At 37.6% G+C, this 22,083-nt stretch overlaps 1 protein-coding gene across 9 annotated transcripts in view; it reads left to right on the forward strand.

Annotated features, from left to right (window-relative positions):
* SOX5 (SRY-box transcription factor 5) overlaps positions 1 to 22,083 on the forward strand; it is a 931,891-nt gene that overhangs the window by 889,048 nt on the left and 20,760 nt on the right. For 8 of the 9 annotated variants that reach the window (XM_036017301.1, XM_036017302.1, XM_028531943.2 and 5 more), the window contains one exon: positions 8,067 to 8,212. In XM_036017301.1, coding sequence (XP_035873194.1) covers positions 8,067 to 8,212 — 146 coding nt within the window. The remainder of the gene's footprint in view (positions 1 to 8,066; positions 8,213 to 22,083) is intronic. The other variant, XM_036017304.1, reaches the window with a different exon arrangement.

The raw sequence follows: 22,083 nt of genomic DNA on the forward strand, positions 1-22,083 counted from the left end.
TTTATCATATGAGGATTTTGTACTTTAGCATTCCAAGCAGTAAGCATGACAAAATATTTTTGAAAGGCAAGAATGTACTTAATGGTATTTATCATCTGACTTTTCTCCACTCCTGAAACTTCTCTTATTTTGTTCCCTGAAACATCCCTTCACCACATACACAACATCCCTCAGATTTTCCAAGGAGTTGAAGCCACTATAATTTACTTTTCTCTTTTCAATAAATGCAGATGTTGAAAGCTGAAATTGTAATGAGTAATAATGTAGTTGGATAAAAGCTGTGAGCATTAATGGTGCTGTAAAGGTCACTCCTGAAAGAAGAATTAATGTGTTATGCCATTAATAAAGCATGGAAAACTGTGAACCAAAAGATAACTTAAGATATTGTTAATGATGCAGGGCTCTTTGTTGCATACCTATCAGCTATAAATATGGAAAGTGAGTTTTTGAGGTTGGTGACCAGTATTACATTATATTATATAAGAATGCCTTTGATATGGTGGGCAAATGATAGGGAGCTCCAAAGAAAGGGATCCCATAAAAGCTCTGAATGGTTCAGAAGAATGATGGATAATTTTAGAATATCTGGGCCAGATGTTATATTTCCCTCATTGGACTTTTTCACTTATGTTGCACATATATAGAACATTTTTAACTTTTTTCAATGCATTTTTAATCTATTTTTCTCTACCTCAAACTTTAAAAATTTAGACCCTTAACTAGACAGAGAAAATATCCATATTATGGAATCAAAACATGTTATTTTACAGATGAGGAACAGAGACCTCCCGTGGCTAAGTGCTGACCAGGTATTCTAAGTGTCTCACAGTGTAGATAGCTCTGGGATTCCATGTTTATCACCTCTGTTTAATTTCAAGGAAAAAATGTACATAAAGACCAAGTAACTTGCCCAAACTCCCAGGCAATGAATACGGAGGCCTTACAGTCAGAGTCTCTGGGTTGGAATGTTTTTGTTAAACTTATTTTTAGCCCTGGCTGGTATGGCTCAGTGGATTGAGCACTGTTCGGAGAACTGAAAGGCTGCTGGTTCGATTCCGAGTCAGGTCACATGCCTGGGTTTCAGGCCAGGTCACCAGTTGGGGTTATGTGAGAGGCAACCAATTGATGTATCTCTCACACATCTATGTTTCTCTCCCTCTCTTTCTCTCTTCCTCTTTCTCAAAATAAATAAAATCTTTAAAGAATAAAATAAAATAATTTTAATAGTTCATTTTTATTGTATTTCCCATTGCCATTTATCCTCCTTATACCTTCTTCCACCTTTGTAGTTATTGCCTATTGGTAGTCTGTCTGTATTACATGCTTTTGTCAGTCATTTACTTAACCTTTCATTCATTTATTCATCCAATAAATGGGTGTTAAACATCATCTTTATGCCATACATTTTGCTAAGTCTGGAGGATAAATGTGAAAGTGTTGGACTGTGGCTTTGGATGCCTACAGTCTGTTCTATCATGTCTTTGGAAGACACTGGAACATACTATTCTTGTCCTTCACTCCTCAGGGGCATTGACATATGATAAGTAAAATTTTATCTGAGCATATGTAGTATATACACACAGATTAAATAAAAGGAAGGTAAATATATTCAGGTATATTAATTTGGTACTTTATTTCTACAATTTGCTAATTTAAAATATGATGACATGAAGGAGAATATTACCTTGAATATATTTACATTTTTAATGAGCAAACCTTCTATGAGTGTGTCATTGAACAAGAATATTGTAATGGTTACATAGAAAGCCATTGGATTATCAGGACATTAGGGGTATCATTCAACATCTGGCAATTAATGTTTACAAAGCACCTTATAATTTACAGTTTGCTTTCACATTTATTATTTAATTAATTCTTGTGAGGTTTCATAGATGAACAAATACCAGGATGCCAAACATTTGATGATGGTGTGACCTCAAAAATAGGAAAAAATTAATATTTGTTGAAAATAATTTGAAACACCTGTGCCCTTACTTTTGCTTGTAGCTTAAAAGTCTTATGTAAAATAAATATGTAGTAAACAAGAGTTTGTATTACCCTGATAGCATCTGTTAAGTCCATAAATTTTAATAAGTCTATGACATATGGTATAGGCTTCCACAGATATGATGACATAGAAAATCAATGAACTTGGAATTATAAAATTGAATACTTTTAATTTAGAAATATCCATGTATTCCTTCAACAGTCTGCCATAGGCCAAAGGAATAAAACACTAAAAGAGAAAAAACTTCCCTCAAGAAGTTAGCTCAAAGACTGGCTTAAAAGACAAGTTTAGAAAAATGAAGGATAACGTGACAGAAGAAGCATAGGTTTTGAAGAAGCATATAAATGGGAAGCACTGATGTTGCCCAGGAGCATGTCTGGGGTATGTCAGTGAAGTCCTTACAGGAGAGGTGACATTTGAATAAATTCCCTGACACAGCGGGAAAAGAGAATATTTCAGTAAAAGAAAATCTTGGGAGACAGAGGTGGGGCGGGAGGAGGAAGACCTGTCCTTGGAACCGGAAATAGTCCTGTGCAGCTTCAGCAAGAAGTGACACGGGAAAGATAAGCAGAGTTGACATCATCAAGAGACTTTTAGGCCATTTTAGAGTGTCTGGAATTTATCCTGGAATGATGTTTTAGGGGCAGCATTAAAGTGTTTTTTGTTCCAGTAGGTTTTGGAGAGGCTGCATATTTTTGTTGCTTCTGAAGATTCATGATGCACATTCACATATGCAAGATTTTCAGAATTTGTGCAACGAAGAAACTTTTTTTCACTTTAATTAGTGGTTCCCACATTTATTTGAATATGGAATTATTCTTCTCCACAGAATATTCACAGAATATTGGATCATTTTCTTATGAAATGCTCCTTTAAAGCATTAGGGTACCAAGAGATGGGTTTTTAATCAGGTGAAGTGACATGATCCAAATCCCTTATTTTGAAATACTTAGGAAAAGTTGTATTTGGAAGCAGAGTAGGAAGTGGGTTCAAGGAACCTAAGCCTGAAGATAGGGAAACTCGTTAGGTGGTTAAGGCGTTAGCCCAAGAGAGATGTGAGGTGGCTTTAGCAAAGCAGGTAACATGGGTATGGAAAGGAAGCACGTTTGAGATCTGAGGAGGAGACAGAGCTTTAGGGTCTTGGTTGCCTTTTGTATGTCTGCTTAAAAAAGGTATCTCGGATGACTCCCAAGTGACTGCATGGGTAACCTGAAAGTCATATCCATGGGTGTAGAAGGAAGAGACTGAGGCAGTGGGAAGATGATAAACTCTGTTGTAGACATTGCAGGTACTCACTAGACATTCAAGTAGAGAAGCTTAGGAGACAGATAAAATATGCATCTGGGAATCAGGAAGGACTGGAGGCAGATAAGATAATTTCCAGTGCTAGGAATCACCCCTTGATTCTTAGCATTATGTTTAAGACCAATTGTGACATAATGGGTCTACAGCTGATACAACAAATCATAAACTGGGTGGCTTAAAACAAACTTATTCTGTCACTACTGGAAACTAGAAATCCCAAGTTAAGGTGTCAGTAAGGATTAGTTCCTTCTGGAGTCTCTGAGGGGGAATCTCTTCCATGCCTCTTGCTTAGCTCCTGGGGGCTGCTGGCTTTCCTTAGTGTGTCTTGGTTTTTAGATGCATAACTCCAATCTCTGTCTCCATAATCACGTGACCTTCTTCCTCATGTCTCTGAATGTCAAATCTTTCTCTCCTTTCTCTTACAAAGACACCTGTCATAGGCTCTCAGCCTCACCCTAAATACAGGTGATCTCATTTCAAGATCCTTCATTTAATTACATCTTCAAGGACTCCATTTCCAAATCAGGTCACATTCACAGACACAGACACAGACATGGGGGTGAGGATAAGACACAGACATATGTTTCTGAGAAACACAACTTACCTAACTATGAGTAGTTTCCTGTTTTTCTTTGCACCTTTCGACAGTTTGTTTCATTGTGGAGCAGCCATTACTCGCTTTTTCTTTTTATATTTTATCATCTCTTAGATTGGACTTTGCAATTTGTATATTTTTTTCTGCCCCTGAAAATATATAATAGGGGCCTTTTTTAATTTTGAGAATTTTGTTGGTAATGGTTAAGAAAACACACCGAAGACACAAAACATTAATTCATGGTAAATTTTATGAGGTTATAGAACCTCACAGCTATGTTTATGATTCCCAACTTGCATTTCCCAAATCTCCTCTGAGATGTCAAATGGAGCCATGTTGGCCTTTGCCCTCTCATTTCCCTCCTGAGACAGAGGCTCACTAAACCTCTCCTAAACACATACCTGCCTTCTGATCCTGCCTTTAGATACAATCGCTGCCTCAATATACAAGGAAGGAAGAATAAAATATGGCAAGTGATCATTTTGGGTCTTTTTGGATTCTAATGGGGGACTTCCATTTAACTGAACCTCTCCACCAACAAGTAATGATATCTCCTCACAGACTTTATCATAGTGGTTCAAACCATGTATGAAGACTGCAGAGGGTAAGCATAGATGGGAAATGAAAAAAGAAAGAAAAGAAAGAAACTAACATTTTCTATTGTCTCCTCAGGTACCAAGTCTTATATATACCTTCACATGTGTTATTTTGTTTAATTCTTCCAGACCTTACATTTATTTTACAGGTGAGGGTAGTGGAAACTCAGTGAGATTGTTACAATTTGTCAAATATCGCACTTTCCAAGAATTAGAAACCCAGATCCATCAAACCCAAATTTTACCTGTTTTACTCATGCTATTTGGCAGATAAACCAATGGTTATGAAATAACTATTGTACCACGAAAACCTATCTTAACTCATTTAATCCTCACAACATTTGTGTTGTCTGGTGAGTGTTATCCCCATGTAACTAATGAGTCTATTGAGACTTAGAAAAGTAAAACAGCACGCACAGTTTTATAGCTAGTAAGTGAAAAAGCTGGGATTTTAGTTTAGGCTTGTCCAACTCTGAAACATACACTTCTCCTAAGGATTGAAACCCTGCAGAAAAATCTAAAGAGCAGATGCAAAAAGGATCCCAGGAAAGGATATGAAGATGGAGGAGTCGGAGAGGAGAGGGGATCCAGGGCTATGATGAGAAACAAGGAAGGAAGGAGTTTCAGTGAGGAGTTGCTCAGTGCTGTCATTCTGCAAGGATGGAAAATGCCTCTTTTATTTGGCAATGAAAAGGACACAGGAAGCAGATACAAGATTGCATTAGGAATGGGAGAGTGAGGAAGGAGTGGGAGAGTATGAATCTTTGAGCTTTGGCTTGTAAGGTAAATAGACAGAGATAGAACAAGAGAGCAACACAAAGTTGAGAGAGAGACTTAATTTCCTTGTTTTAGGAGGAGAACCTTGCGTAATTACAAGTTGAGATGGTGGAGATGGGTGCGAAGAGCATATAGATGACAAACGTGAAAGAGAACACCCATGACAGGGTATAGGAGTCTGGGACACGAGTGTACATGAGTCACCTTGAATGAAGTTAGAGGCACTGTTTTCACAGAGGCAGAAAGAGGCATAAATGGAGATAAATCTGACGCTAGCATGGGTTGAGAATGGGAGGAGGGAGCAGGAAGGTCCAAAATCAGAGGCCAAACCATTTGCCAAGAGAGGGAGTCACAGGGTTGGGAACTTGGTGACTGCAATAAGAACAGACTGTAAACAACCACCAGACAATCCCTGTAGTGTTAACTCTGTAGTGTAGAAATGGCTTTTACGATTTAATGCGAGAGGTACCAGTGTAAGTATTTCATATAGCATGTTAACTAATACTCAAGAGTCTCTAAAAGAAAGATTGTTAACTTTAAAATGAACATCTATTTCCACCTGCACGTGAGCACACACCTCAACTCAGAAGAAGCCGTTACAGAAGATACATCTGCCAGTCATTTACCCCCACAACAATTTGCATCTCTTTTGCATCTGTGTTAATGATTTTCTCTACACAATATTATCTTGGCAGCACCTAAAAAGCGTAAAGAATTTTACATTTTATTCAATGCCATGTGTCAAACCATTTCACATATATCTGTGTTCTGGAAAAGCTAAACAGACTACAGAAGTGCACAATGTCAGGCTGTACACAAACAGGAGTTAGAGGGTAGGAAAAGCAAGCCGTTTCTCTTAGCATGTTACTAAATGAACATACACCAAGACCATCACTGCCATATAAGAGCTGTATTTCTTTCTAGAGTGGTAGCGTTTATGAACAGAATAGTTCAAGAATAGTATATGAAGAAGGTTGTTCAAGCCAGGGTAATACGATGTTGATGCCAACAACAACCACCTTTTATAGTAAATCTTAACCCTAAAGGTCTGACTTGGGTCTAGAAAGTTGTTCATATGGAAAATAATACAATAATTAATAAATAATAATGCAAGAATAGACTCTGTTTCATGCCCCACAACTGTAAGCCTAGTTTTGACCCACCCTGTAGAGTGGCTCCTGGCTCCCTCTTCTACTGACTACCCTCGAACTTCTCATTCTGCCTGAAGACCGGAGGGCGAGGTCTGGTCTGTGCACAGTAAAGAGGGGGTGGGGGAGAGGCAGTGCTGCACTAATCTCCCATCAGCCTCTTCAACAGAAATGTTTAAGCAGCGAGAAAGTACCCTATGTTTTTTGGCAATCAGCAGATCAGATAGAGGAGCCTAGCTATACAACGAGGATGTGTAATCTGACATGATTAGACAAGGCTCTTTAGTACCAGAACATTCATAATTGAGACAAAGAAATAGTATTAATAACACTTTCCTAACACGGCAGTTAGCCATTTTATATTTCCTTTCTTTAATCTTAGTGTTTTTCAACAAATCATGGGATTTAATAGTGTGTTTTGGCAGATTAGAGGATTTATGGCCCAGATGTTTTTTGTTCTAAAAATGGATTAGGGTGTAAAGTTTGCTGGAATCCATGGAACATGTTGAGGCAAGCCGGTCATTTTATGTGTGATTAGTGCCTGCCTTCTGTCTCACAGTCCCTCCATCTGTCACAATTCACCAATGGATCTGGTTAGATTTAGCCTCATGTCACAAACAAGTCCCTTTTCTGGGCAATTTCATATTATAGATTCAGTTTATGCCATTTTATGCCCTAGTTAAAAAATAAGGAGAGCAGAATATGAGATATTAGCTTTCCTTTCAATATTTGCAAAACAATCTTTTCTCATTAGTATTCTACCTTAAGACCTTGCAAGTTATCATAATAATGTACATCAAGTAAATAAAGGACCAGTGTTAAGGTTAAATTTAAATTAGTTTTGCTTCTTATACCTGTTATTCTAAAAAACATATATTTTGGCTTTTTTTATGCTAACTCTGGATTGTAAAGCAGGTACAGGCTGGTCGTTTTACCATCTTTTTAAGAGTGCGAATTGAATGACTATACTTACCAGTAGCCAAAATTTTTTTAAATCAAACAATTACAGGTGCTTGGTTACAGTCTGAGCTTGAAATGTAGCCTCTTAACTATGGCAAGGATGTATCCATAGTAAACCACTGCCACCTGGGGTTTATTTCCCCATAAATGGATTCAGAGGCAAAATGCTCTTCTTTGTCAGTTACATTGATTTATTCTTTCTGTAAATAACAACCTAAACATGCTATACATAAACTTTAAATTGACCTTTTTAATGCTGTGAGAGTGTCAGTAATTGTACTGATAATTATCAATATCGGTATTCTATGGTAAAAGTCAAATAATCCTTACATGAAAAAATCAAAGGTAGGTTTTAGTTTTGTACTACAAAATATTCACGTAACTAAAAAGAGTTTATTTAAAAATAGTATTTTAAACTTCTTTCCAAATGTGTGAAGACAATTATATTTCACTTAAATATTATATTTTTATTACAGATGTTTGGCACCATGTTCATATATAACTTTGTGAATCAATCATCAATTACTTATTCATTCATTCATTTAGATAAATTCTACTAAGCATTATTATATGCCAGACACTAGCCATTACCCCCAAAAGAAGTGATTGTTATGGTTAAAGGTTAACTTATCCATGCATTTGCACAAAATATATCCTTTGTTCTGTCACATCTTCAGGTTACTTAAATGACCACGATGCTGTCACCAAGGCAATCCAAGAAGCTCGGCAGATGAAGGAGCAACTTCGGCGGGAACAACAGGTGCTTGATGGGAAGGTGGCTGTTGTGAATAGTCTAGGTCTCAATAACTGCCGGACAGAAAAGGTTAGTTCATAAACTAACTGACTTTCCAAAAACACTTCAATTTCCTGAACGCTTTTCTTCTTTTTTTTTTTTTTTTTGCCTTTTCAATCTTCTCATCACCTCAAAATAATGGTTCTTCTCACTTTTTTCTTCTGTCATTCAGAAGTCTGCATGTCCATTCTAATCAAAACCAGCAATATATAGCAGGGTTATAATTATCTTGTATCTGTCTTCAAACTTCATTGACAATTAATATCTCCTTTTCTGCTATCCATTTGTATTAAAATGAAATGGCATCTGTGATATGAGTCTGAGTGAAAGTTTTGCTTTATAGAGATGCTTAACTTGTATTTGGGGATGAGCTGGATTTGGAAATGCTGAATCTTCTTTAACCAGCATAAGCTTGGATGATACCCATGCTCATAATCTAAGTATCTAGGATCCTGAGCTTGTCATATGTTTCTAATGTAAAGCACGGTCAAGTTTTAGGTGACTGCACAATTGGAAAATTTAACTTTATTATAAAACAAAATGAGATTTTTCTAAGCTTGGACATTATTATTCTACTAAAGACCAGTGAAACTTCTGAATTTATCTGATGTGTAATAAGTTTCAACTCTTACCTAAACTAGATTGCATTTTATTCAGAAAAATATAAATTATAGGAAGCTTATAGTGATGTACTTCTTTTGGTAATGTTTTATCTGCTTTGAATTGAAATCTTAAACTTCAATTCAAAGTTATTGAATTTCTTTTACATAACCCTCTATTGACATAGCTACAATAGGTAAAAGGGGAAAATGACCAACTTCTGAGCAATAACTTGATAGTTAATCATCACAGGAAACATGAGTCAAATGGCATTGTAGAGAAGGAGCAGTTTGGTACTTTGGATAGCTTTCTGGTCACCCTGGCTTTATAATCTCTAAGAAACTGGCAGTCTGCATAGTGAAGAAGTATGTGCATGATCTTATCATAACCATACTTTTTTTTCTGGTCCAAATATGGGTCCAAAAGTTTAATTCTGTTCTGTTTCTAAAGGGGAGCGCAAAACACGGGTCAGTATATCATCCCTTGCAGTCTCACGACATACGAACACATTGGTGCAGCAAGAAGGGCACAAAATTTTTCTAGCTCAGCACCAGAAGGGAAGGGGAAAAGCAAAGTGACAGCTATGAGAAGAAATGATAGCAAGCATAAAGGAATTTATATTCAAATATTTAAACATTCTTGAAAGGATGCTTGAACAGAAATTCCTTTTTTCCTGCTCCCGGTGTAGAAATGAGTTTAACACTCAGCCAGATGCTAATGCAAAGTGACTCAAGCTATTCCTCGCAAGCATAGCTAAATTGCCGTTATTTGTTAAGCGCATTGAATTCAGCTGTGGATACAGCAGTTGGTTGCATTCAGCAAGCATCTGTACCTTTCTTTCTTTTTTTTTAATCCTCCAAAGCAGAGACAACTCTACCTATCTCCCCCCTCTCCTCCCCTGTGCTGGCTGGGAATTGTCAAGTGACAACCGACCAAATCCTTTTGGACAGGAAGCCTTCATGCTAGGTTCTATATACTTGCAAAACAGGCCTTGTGGTTGGATCAGGGAGCCCATTAAAAGCACTTTGATGGTATGGAAATTCATCTTCATGAAGCTCCTAGGCCCCTAAGCAGCATGCAGTTTAGCTCTGGTTACAGATCAGTCATTCACATCGGAGGGCAATAATTGTGCCGATGGCTTGTAAAGCAATGGAAGTGCATAAAATAATCCTGGGCCCTCCACCATGGCACTGCAAGTTAATCTTCTCTAATACAGATCAGCTGTTGTTCTAACACATGACTTTATCCTAGCTCCAGTGACTCTGCTCAGCCTTTTGATTAAGTAACAGGAGTGGAACCATCTGCATTGATTTCATTCCATAGTTGTCCATTGTTAGGGGACCTCATTTCCACTTCTTGTTCCACTTCCACCATTATACTTTATTTTATTTCTCTGATTAGCACTTCCTATTCGAGGTGCAGGAGCTAGAGTTGCCTCTGTTGAAAGCTGCTGCTTTCAGTTTTCCTCTTTTGTAGAATTATAATAACATTTTTAAAAGACTATTTTTGAAATAATACCTGCCAAAATTTGCTGGCCAATTAAGATGTCTTAACCATGCATTTCTGATGCAGTTGTGTTAACATCTTCAATTAAACTCTTGTACTTTTATGAGTTTTCAAGTGAAAATCTTAAAATATGAAGGTGAGCAGTTCCATTAGTATAATAACATGGCAAACTCTCATAATGTGTATGTAGACATTTTCAGCAGGATCCAAACTAGTTCACCCCATATGTTACCCTTCACACCTGACAATGAAATTACGATCATTGAGGCTCTCTTAGAAATGGGTATTGTTGTGGTTGCCTTTTCTTGAACTAACTTTGGTATCACTTCTACAATATCAATGATCAATATATGTCTGTACAACTCATGGGAATGAGATGATGTCAAATTTATATATTTCAATCAGTAAGTATTCAACATTAACACCTACCATGTATTAGGGATGATGCTATGTACTTGAGATGCTGCAATGAATAAGAAAAACGTCCTCTGCCTTTATAGTGTTTATAGTTGAGATCAAATTATTTTGACCATTAATCATGACATATTTATGTTTGTAGGTCTATCTATGGGAATTGAATAAGGACCCCATATGGCTTAACATATCAGACCAGTTATATACCTGAGTTGACAAAGATGGATACTTGTTCTTCCACATAAAGTGGCATCACTAAATATATTGTGTATTTCTCAAGTACCTATCTTTTTAATAAATTTTTACAATCATCCAATTTTAGCCATGCCAAAGCATAGGTAGAATTGGTTTGACGTTTTCCTTTGTAGTTCTTAATGAAAGACAAACAGAACATAGGATAACATCCTTTTATAGTTTACACTATTATATTCTCATGTCATGTGAATCACAAAAGGAGAATTTTTTTCTCTCTAAAACAATACTCTCAATTTTCATAACCCAGAAAATATAAGGAGCGGGTACAATAAGGGAGAGAAGAAGATAGGAAGAAGCTGGGAGAAAGGAAAGGAGGAAAGAAACAGCCTGGTGCTTTCCATCAGTCTAAAAGGTGATAGCAAAACTTAGATCCAGATAATTGGAATCCTGTAGTGGAAGTCTGGTTTTTTTTTTTTTTTGAGTACACAGACGTTATACACATTAACTTTTCTTCACATTTCAGATGACCGGTATGGTTGTCCCAACTAGAAAGTCTTAATTCTGAAAAGCTGCATTGGACAGTGAAAACAATTAGAGGTGTGAAGAAAGGGATAACTGTATTCCGGCAACATGTACTAAAGCATGCAATGAAGGTCATTTTTACCGAAACACATTTTAATTGAAGACTTCTAAAAGATTTTGTACTGCTTAACTTTTCTTGGAAGTGTTTCAACATACTCAAGAACTGTGTGTGTCAGGTTTCTTGGAAACTCTGGGACACAGTGTTATTTATAATTGTCATCTCTGGTTAATTATAGCCTGATTGTATATTCAAATAATGTTATCTTTTTACCACACAGCTCTGTTACAGATTAGTGTTATGGATGAATACGTAAGCCTCTTAGGTAGAAAGACTCAGAAAGAAGACCCTCATATATTTGTTTTGTAAAAAACACCCACTTTGCCTCATTAACATGTAAATGGCAGTTTTAGCCACACATTCAACTGCATATGCAGGTTCTGACCTTGAGTTTGAAGGTATCCATAACTAAAAGGTGAGTCCACCAGGCAATACAAATATAATAGAGACCCAATGCTCTGGACTGAAATGAAGAATAGACCAGAAGTTTCCCTGCCCTTTCCTCTCACTCCCAATATTGTTATCTTAGGAAAATGATACTTATGCTGTAATATTGGTAAGGAATGTATTTAAACCTTCAGTCAAGATAGTAAACATAATCACATCAAAATTACAACTAAACTACTGAAAACCCATCATTCAGAACCACCTGAAATCGAGCTGAATAGTAGTTCTAAAACTAGGGAATGAAAGAAGCCACATCAAGGCTGGTAGGAGGGACAGAGTTGTGAAAGGGGCTGGTCCCACATCTACATGTGGTGGAAAAATCAGGACCGGTATCTGGGCTGTGGAGGTCCCTCCTGGAGGATCTAGGGGTACCAGCCCATATCAGGCACCCCAGCCCAGGGTTCCAGTGCCAGGAAGAGAAGTTCCCATACTCCTGGCTGTAAAACCCAGCAGTGATTGAGGATAAGGAAGATGGAAGCTTCTGGAGTCCCAGGCAGCTCCTTGTAAAGGTCCCCAAAATAAACATACTCAGACTCATTCCCTCTGAGCTCCAGTGTGGGGAACAGCAGCTTGAAAGGCACTAGAGGCATTTGGGGAGGAACTGGAATGTCCATCATCAGGACAAGAACTGGGGGACAGCTTTCTCCCAGACAGAAGAGCTGGCAGAGGCTATTGTTTCTTTGCTGAGCCCTTCCCCCACAGAGCTGGAAGGCAGGTGCCATATCTGAGCCTCTTTCATCCTGGCTATCACTGTTTACCCTACCCTGGTGATTCCCTGAGGCCCCACCCCACCCAACTTTCAGGCCTACCCAAACTGCTTCCAGTGAGTGACTTTCCTATACAAATAGCCTGTTTGGGCTCATGCTTTATATTTTTCTAAAATCTTTCAGACAGCCCTGGCTGGCATAGCTCAGTGGATTGAGCGCAGGCTGCGAATCAAAGTGTCACAGTTTTGATTCCCAGTCAGGGCACATGCATGGGTTGCAGGCCATGACCCCCAGCAACCGCACATTGATGTTTCTCTCTCTTTCTCTTTCTCCCTGCCTTCCCTCTCTAAAAATAAATAAATAAAATCTTAAAAAATAATAATAAAATCTTTCAAACAAGCAGCATCTGGTCTCAGCAAACCTCGTACCTCTTGCTAACTGGCCCCACCCCTGGCTTTAGCAGAAGCCTGCCCTGGTTTGCAGCTTGGATTTGATTGGGCATCTCCAAGCCCAGCACAAGTAGCAGCTATCTGTAGATCTTTTTGTAGTTCTTGCTGGGGGGGTCCTGGACAGAACACAGGTGGCAGCTGACAATGGCCTGCATATCTCAGGAGGCCTCAGAGACAGTAAACCCAGTGGACAGGTTTAGATGATGTCAGATTATTACCACCCAACCACCTGCATAAACAAAACACTCAAGGGCTGGACTCATTGTTCACCAGAGCTCTTCTGAAGTAAGTCCTGCTCTGTGGGGTGGGCCCATACATAACTGATTCACCAAGGTGGTAGGAAGTCAATGATTGGTGGTTGCAGCCAGTGCTTGCAGCTGATTGGCCTGCGGGTTGGTCCCTCCCATTGACATGCCAAGAGCTATCAAGGCTCAACCACAAGAGGAGGGTGTACACAGCCCACATGAGGGTGCACCTCGAGTGCCCAGCTTGGGTGACTGGAGAGGATGTGTCACTGGATCCTACATGACACCTACTATATTAGGCCATTCTACCAAGCCTGGGAGATGTAGCAGCTCTGCCTAATACATAGAGTCAAACACAGGGAGCTTACCAAAATGAGGAGACAAAGAAACATGTCCCAAAAAAAAAAAAAAAAAAAAAAAAAAAAAAAAAAAAGACAGAAGAAGACTCCAGAAAAAGAACTAAAGATAATCGAGAAAAACATCTAGATGCAGAGTTCAAAACATTGGGTAAAAGGATGCCAATTAATTTAATAGAACCTCAACAGTATTAAAAAAGACATGCCAGAAATGAAGGATACACTAACTGAAATGAAGAATAAGTTATGGGACTCAATAGTACAGTAGATGAAGCTGAGAATCAAATCAGCAATTTGGAATATAAGGAAGCAAAAAACACCCAATCAGAACAGCAAAAAGACAAAGAACCCCTCCCCCCAATGCAGATACTCTACAGAGCCTCTGGGAAATTTTCAAGCACACTAACATTTGCATAATGTGGGTGCCTGAAAGAGAGGAAGCAGAACAAGAAATTGAAAACCTGTTTGAGAAACTAATAACAGAAAACTTCCCTAATTTGGTGAAGGAAATAGGCATACAAGTCTAGGAAGAGCAGAGATCCCCAAACAGGATGAACCCAAAGAGGCCCACACCAAGATACATCATAATTAAAAAGCCAATGGTTAAAAAGAAAGAAAAAATCTTAAAAGCAGCAACAGAAAAGTAGTTAGTTACCTACAAGGGAGCTCCCATAAAACTGTCAGCTGATTTCTCAATAGAAACTTTGTAGGCCAGAAGGTATTTGTGAGGAATATTCCGTGATGAAAAGCAAGGGCCTACAACCAAGAGTACTCTACTCAGCAAAGTTATCATTTAGAATCAAAGGACAGATAAAGAGCTTTCTAGGCAAGAGAAAGCTAAAGGAGTTCATCATCACCAAATCAGTGCTATATGAAATGTTAAATGGCCTTAAGAATATGAAAAAAAGATAAAAAATATAAATAATAAAATGTCAATAAATACATATCTATCAACAATTGAATCTAAAAACAAAATAAATGAACAAGCACAACAGAAGCAGACACACAGAATCAGAGAACATTTTGACAGTTGCCAAACTGTGGGGGGTGGGGGGCTGGAGAATGGGTGAAACAAGTGAAAGAATTAAGAATTATAAATTGGTTGTTAAAGAATTATAATGGGGATAAAAAGCACAGCATAAAGAATACAGTCGATAATATTCTAATAACTATGCATGGTGTCAGATGGGAGCGAGATATATCGGGATGATCAGTTAGTAAGTTATGTAATGTCTAGTCACTGGGGTGTACACTTGAAGCTAATATAATAATTTATGTTAACTGTAATTGAAAATAAAAAATGATAACATTTTTAAAAAGAAATGTAATTATTACATGTATCAAGAAATCTAAATACAGTAGCTTCAACAAGGATTAAGTTTTCGCTTATAATGAAGTAAGGAGCAGAAGGTTGGTGACATTAGTTTATCAGCTCACTGAGTCAGGTTAAAATTTCTGTGATTTTCTTAGTTTTCTTACAGAACCACACCTGTTGTTACACCTACAGCAATCCCATGAAGGCAAGCAGTTCTAGGAAGGGGAATTAGTTTTCTCTTTGCTAAGTTCAGTCTCCATTCCCATGGGGATGTTTTTCATTCCTCCTTCATTCACATAGCCTTGTTTTTCATGTTATTCTCAGAAGGATGCTTTACTGCACCCCTCAGGTTGGCTTCCGCACACCTCTCCTTTGGGCAGTGCTGGGCCACATGCAGATCTTTGTAACGATACTAGGTAAAGGAAGAGAGATTGCTTTAAATTGATCATGAATTATTTTCTGGGACAGAATGAGAGCCCTTATTCTATCCTTCCTCAAATCGAGGGATATATTAAGATTAAAGATAATATTGGCAAGAAAGAAAAAAAGAGCCAGAATGGCTACTGGTTAGGAAAAGGCCATTGTGATCCACAGCTGCATTAGAAATGTTAGATCAAAGTTCTTGAAACTGCTTTGTTTTTATTGTTTCATATTTGTTGTCATCCATGTAACTACTTTTGCTCTTCCCTCTGTTACATGTTTAGGACCTTCCATATAACTTGCCTCTGGTTCATAAAGAATTATAGCATATGCAATCACATCCAAAAGAAGGCATTGCTTGGTAACAGGTTGAATCATTAAATAGTGTTCACACACATGCTCTCTACCTGTTAAGGCCAACTTCTGTATTGCTTGTCTGATATAAAACAGATGTCATTCACAAAAACAAACATGCAAATATGTGCATACATTTCTTAAGGGAGAGAATGTATTCACTAAATATTAATTGCCTTTAGTGTACCTGAAATTTAAACCCCTGCACGTGCTATGAATGCATCTAGAACTACAAGGTAGAATAGCTGGAAAAATGTCTTACTTTTTCTTCTGAGATTCAGTGAAAATTCTTTGCAAATTTCCATAGAATAAGATGAAAATTTGGTGAATAACATGTATATTGTAGATTATAATTTACTCAGTAATAACATCAGTTTCTCTTTCCAGTTGTCAGTCATATCCATAAGAAGCTTTACCACAGACTATATACCTAGGCAGATTTGTAACTAAAGGTGACTTTTCATTACTCTGGCACTTGGAAATTCTTCCATTACAACCTCCTCTTTGCTGCCATTGTCATCCCTTTTCTTTCCCTCTAACAGAGTGCCAAACGTGAAACGACAGTGACCAATGTTGACTTAATGTGGATGTTTAATAATGAAAAAAGTGTGTCAGTCCCAGCATTAGTTACAAATGGCAGTAAGTGTATCGGATGGCAGCCCTGTAATAATTTTACATCCATCATTCTTTCCTGATGCTTCGCTGGCCATCTGATGGATGGGGCCAGCAGTGTTAACTCTTCAGAAACTGACACAGCGCATCTAGTTCAGCATTACTTAACACATGCCCCTTCCCTGAGACGAGGAGGAGGCATGTGAGCAACTGTGAACTACAGGTTTTTCTTTGAAAAAGGTGAATATGAAGGGACTCATGCCTCTGCATTCAGTGGAAGATTCTACAATTATTTAGTGATTTATAAATTGTTTTTGATGATGCTTCCTTTAGTTGAAATGCATTAGAAAAGTCAAATTGGGATTAGATATTTCAGTGGTTAGAGAGAGACTTTATGAAGGAAAAAAACATGTTAGATTAATCCTTCAGGAGGAAATGAAATATTGCAACAGTTGTGGTCAAGCAGGAGCTTTTACTAAGGGGTGGAGTGTGGGGAGTGTATGTGTGTGTAAAAAGAAATCCCTAAACTTTTAAAGCCACTGGCTAGAATTTGCCTAGGAACAAATGAAAATAACAAAATGATTGATATTTTATCTTTATAAAAGTGAATATATATTATTTTTAAGTTTCTACATATAATTATGTATTTGGTGACTCTAAAAGATACACAAAATCTGGTGTTGAATACTTGCCTTTTATTGCTGGAGTCTTCTACATTGCAAATGTATATAAATGGATGGGGAACTGCTTTCTAGGCAACTGATTATTTAAAAATCTAGACCAGCTTCTTACATGCAAGTTGGCATTTGATTCTTAGCTTCCCTTTTCTTTTGTTTTTCATTCATAAAACCTTCTTAATTCTGAGGGTCTTAGCTAGGGAACACTTCTTATGGGACAGGAAAGGAGAGGAAAACCCCTCAGTGAATATTATCAGCACAGAGCAGCCCGTTTTGAAAGACCATGACAAAAAGGCAAATAGGTATTATGTCATCACCCATCCATCACTCTATATGTCAGCCTTTCAATAATTCCAATCGACATTCTCGACAGGCTGGTGCAAGTTAAAGGGGCTGTTTGTTTCCAGAAATTGAGTATAGGCTGTCTATAGTCTTTTGTTCCAGATGGGTTTTTTTCTGTGTCTTTTCATTTCTTTCTTTTCTTTTTGGGCGTATTTAATTGAAATACATGCCGAGATTGCAGACTGCAAAGATCAGAGCTGTTTTCGTCCAGCAGTGGTAACTATGCATTAAACATTTTGATTTGTTTGAGCTTGAAGTTTAGTCCTTTTTTTGCCATTTGCTTCATGGAGTTTGTGTATATTTACAGCCTCTGCATTTAATGGCCACATGCCTTATTTTCACAGATGGCCAGTGGAAGACTTTTTCTTTCTCTTAGTATAGCCCGCTTTCAGTTTTGCTACATTTGTCACAGTGCCACTACTTGCAGCTAGCAAGTGCCCACGCTTGGTGGGGAGCAATTATGGTGTGAGTTTTTAAGGAGCTTTTTAAAGGGTTTTTTTTTTCACTAAACTTTTTATGGTTTAATTTTCAAGCCTAGAAAAGCTATGCATGTTTTCAAACAGAGAGTCTTGTGTTCTTTACATCATTCTGGTACAGGGTGGTGCAGGATGGCTCAGTAAAATGGGTCATGCAGGGCACACCAGAGGGGGCTTTCAGAGAGACACCCACCGGCCTCTCTGATGATTGAGATTATCCCTTCACTCAAAGATCTGAGACTATGCTTACAATAGTATTCTTTTTTTTTAAATGTTTATTGAATTTGTTGGGGTGACATTGCTTAATACAACTATAGAGGTTTCAGGTGCACAGTTTTATAATACATCATCTGCATATTGTATTGTGTTCACCACCCCAAGTCTCCTTCCGTCACCACTCATCCCTCTTTGCCCCCCACCTCCCCCACTCTCCTTCCCTCTGGTAATCACTATAAAAAGGCAGTTTGAAAACACTATATAGAGAACAATTTAGATAATCTAGATATTTTAAAGTATATTTTCACAGTAGATAGATATGACTAAAAGATCATAAACATAATTATACAGAAGTGATAGGATTATAAATTTGCATATATGACCCCACATTTCCAATTTTTCTAAATTCCCCATACATAAAATAAGAATCACTTTTGCTGTTGGGGACTGGAACTCTTCCCTTTTAAACCATGGTTTCTTAAGAATGGCCTTTCCTTCCCTTCCCTTCTCTCTTGCTCCCTTCCTCATCCTGAAGATCAAATGAGAAGGACTTGCTCATGAGTCCTAGGAGTAATAAGGGCTGTTGACATTTATTTTGTGTCCTCCCATTTTCAGAGTGCTTTCACATTACATTTCAACCCTATATGTTCTGCAATATAAGCACAACAGTATGCTTATCTGTGCTTTAAAATTTTTTTAAATACCCCAAATTTTGCAAAAATGACAGGAATTGAAGTGGTAGATTGGTTCGTGAACCAAGGTTGTCTGGCTAGAACTTCAGTGTCTTTTCTAACGGACCAGTGGACACGCTGGGGTTCGTGCAAGTCACCCAGTGCCTGCCCCGGGGCTGGTCATGTGCATTAGTGAGTGTGTCCTTTCTGAGTCTACATGACAAAAACCTCATTTGAGCAAAGACCATCTCCACAATTTGTATATTTTTTCTAAGTCTTTATTTTTCCTGTTTCAGCTGCCTTTCTGGATCTTCCTTTCTTCACCATGCATCAGCCCCTTCACCAGAGAATAAACTAAAAAAAAACAAAAAGAATATGTTCAATCTTACTTTGCATTTTGTAGCAGCTCTGATAAAACGTGAAATTTTAGAGTTCATTAAGTGAGATCTAAATATCTATTCTAAACTACGTTTTTCTCTCCCGTCCTCTAAACCGCCGCAGATAATTGAGAAGTGAACTGTAACCCTGATGTGCCTGCTTCTATTTGTCAGACCCAGCATTTCTGAACCAAACCTCGATTCTTTCAAATAGTCCAATTATATTTATTTAACTGAGGTAACTACTGGCTACTGAGGCTTCATTTATTAAGAATGCTGACAGTTTCATAGTTTTTATTTCATGAAAAGGAAAGCTAAAGAGAATAATTCTATACACAACTGAGTAACTGAGTTACCCATTGTTTATAGAACAATTATCAGACAGCATCCAGTTTGTTTCCATCTGTGCAGCCCTCCCACCTACTGGACATCCTGTGTATGCGGTGAACTCTATCATTTGTCTCTGTTAGCCTCCTGTGTTTTTTTCCCATTAACTCTTCTGATTTGACTCAGTGTGCATAGTATCTATATCCACCCTGGTCTGAAATTACATCAAAGCCACTTTTAGACTGTCATGGAATGCTGACCATATATACAGCCATTTGAAACCTTGGGTCTTACTGTTTTCCTCTCCTGCCTCCTCTTCCACATGCACCCACCATAAGCGCCATCGACAAATAGATAAGGGTCAGTGTTTTACCATGACAATATTCTTGCCTACATTTGTGAGTGGTTTGTTTTCTGCAGATTCCTTGAGTGGCTTTTCTCTGCATCATACAGCCCACCCCCATGACGACTTCTCCATGATGGCACTGGTTTTCCTGTTGAAGAACCAAATTATACTGTTGAATTGAGCACATATAACTGTGCCTTTTACAAAGTACCCAAATCACTAAATCTGATTATTATTGGGCAATCTCTTCATAAAATATATTTTAATAAGCACATTTTTGTTTTTAATAAATTGAATTATCTTTCTTTTTTAAAAAATTTATTTATTTATTTTTATAGAGAGGGTAAGGGGGGGAGAAAGAGAGGGAGAGAAACATCAATGTGTGGTTGCTTCACATGCACTCCCTAATGGGGACCTGGCCTGCAACCCAGGCATGTGCCCTGACTGGGAATTGAACAGGCAACCCTTTGGTTTGTAGGTTTGCACTCCATCCACTGAGCCACACCAGCCAGGGCTGAATTATCTTTCTTGAACTTAAAGAAATGATTATATTATTCTTGATTAAAAATGGAGTGCCTTTAAGTTTTGAAACTTAAACAACTTTTGAGGAAATTATCATTTATGGATAGAGAAAAGATGTTAAGTAGAACATAGAATTGCAGGTTAGGTTTCTAACAAAATGAAAAGGATCTTTAATCCAACGTGTCACCTGACCTTGGATTAGCTCTTCAACATCTCTAATAAGCCAATGCTTGGAAACCTCCAGGGAAAAAGAATTTTTCACATCCCAAGGCAGTCCTTTCAAGGGATAGACAGCTCTGACTCCCAGAGAACTCTTCCTTCACTGGTGTGTCGTCTTTCACCAGGTAACTCACAACCGTTGGTCAGTGTTCCCTTTCTTGACGACATATGGCCAAATTCTATCTCTTTTTCACAAATAACAGGTCTTTATTGATTTTAAACATGGAGGGTCTCAAGATATTTAAAGATAGCTATTTTTAATCTCCTTTTCCCACTCCATTCAACTGTCTTTTCCTGGGTCCTGTGCAATTTCTCCACACTAACAACAGGATATTGGTAGGAATCTATTCCAATGCTTAGTTTAAGTCCAAAACATTGATTGTAGCCATTGAACTTTCCTGGCCTTCATTCCAGGTCCTACAGGAAAAAAAACTGAGGCTATTATACCATTGTTTTTATTAATCCTTACTAGCCTGTTGATATTGCCACATCCTCTACTGAGTGCTCTTAACTAATCCTCATAACAATAGGCTCTGTCTTTTCTGGGACACACATTAAGTGACATTGGTCCTCAAATTTCTCTCTTCATTCATGCATCAGAATTAGTTGTTTGTCATCAATTTTCTAATATTTCCTCCACTTTAGTATCAATTCTTTAAAAGTCATAACTAGGGATTCAATTTTTTTCCACATCATTTTACCATCTTGAAGAGTTATTCATGTGGATTAAGACTTGAATTTATAGAAACTGTGTGTTTCCTTCAGAACCATTTCATTTACCTTCAACTTCATAATACTTCTTAAGAAAACTTGATCTGCAATACATTTCAGTTACATCAGGTTGCCCAATGATATTACAATTCTAAGAAATTTAGCTAGAATTATACTTCAAGAAATATTTCATAAAGCTGGGTACCAAATTCCATAAAAGGAAATTGAAATTGAAATCATATTGTGACTCCTAATCCATGCTTTCTTTACCAGGAGAATCTAGAGGAATTTAGAAGAGGAAAAAAAGTCAGAATTGGAAAAGGCTGATTTTGTAGATGATCAGACCAGAGGTCACTTAAGGACCTTTCCAACTACTTAGCGAATCTACCCCTGTGATACTCTGATGGAGAAAATGAATGGAAAAATATTCCTAAGGAATATAAGATTTCGGAGTACCAAAGTATCTGATAGCATCTTAATGGATAAATTAATATTTGACCAGAGTAAAATTAGTGAATGATTTCAACTTACATTATTGTTGATATTGGAAAGAAGTATGTGTGTGAGAGAGAGCGAGTGTGTGTATGTATTTGTATATAATTTATATACAATTTACAAAAAAGCCTTTTCTTCTGTTTGTGCTGTTAGATTGTGTGGGTGGATTATTATTTTTTAGGAAATGGTGATCTTAATAAGCGAGGGTGAAACCGAGAGCTTGAGGGGTAGACACATGCATTGTTTCTTTGTATTTTCCTTA

This window comes from Phyllostomus discolor, chromosome 2 (genome assembly GCF_004126475.2).
Source record: "Phyllostomus discolor isolate MPI-MPIP mPhyDis1 chromosome 2, mPhyDis1.pri.v3, whole genome shotgun sequence".
Lineage (NCBI taxonomy): Eukaryota > Metazoa > Chordata > Mammalia > Chiroptera > Phyllostomidae > Phyllostomus > Phyllostomus discolor.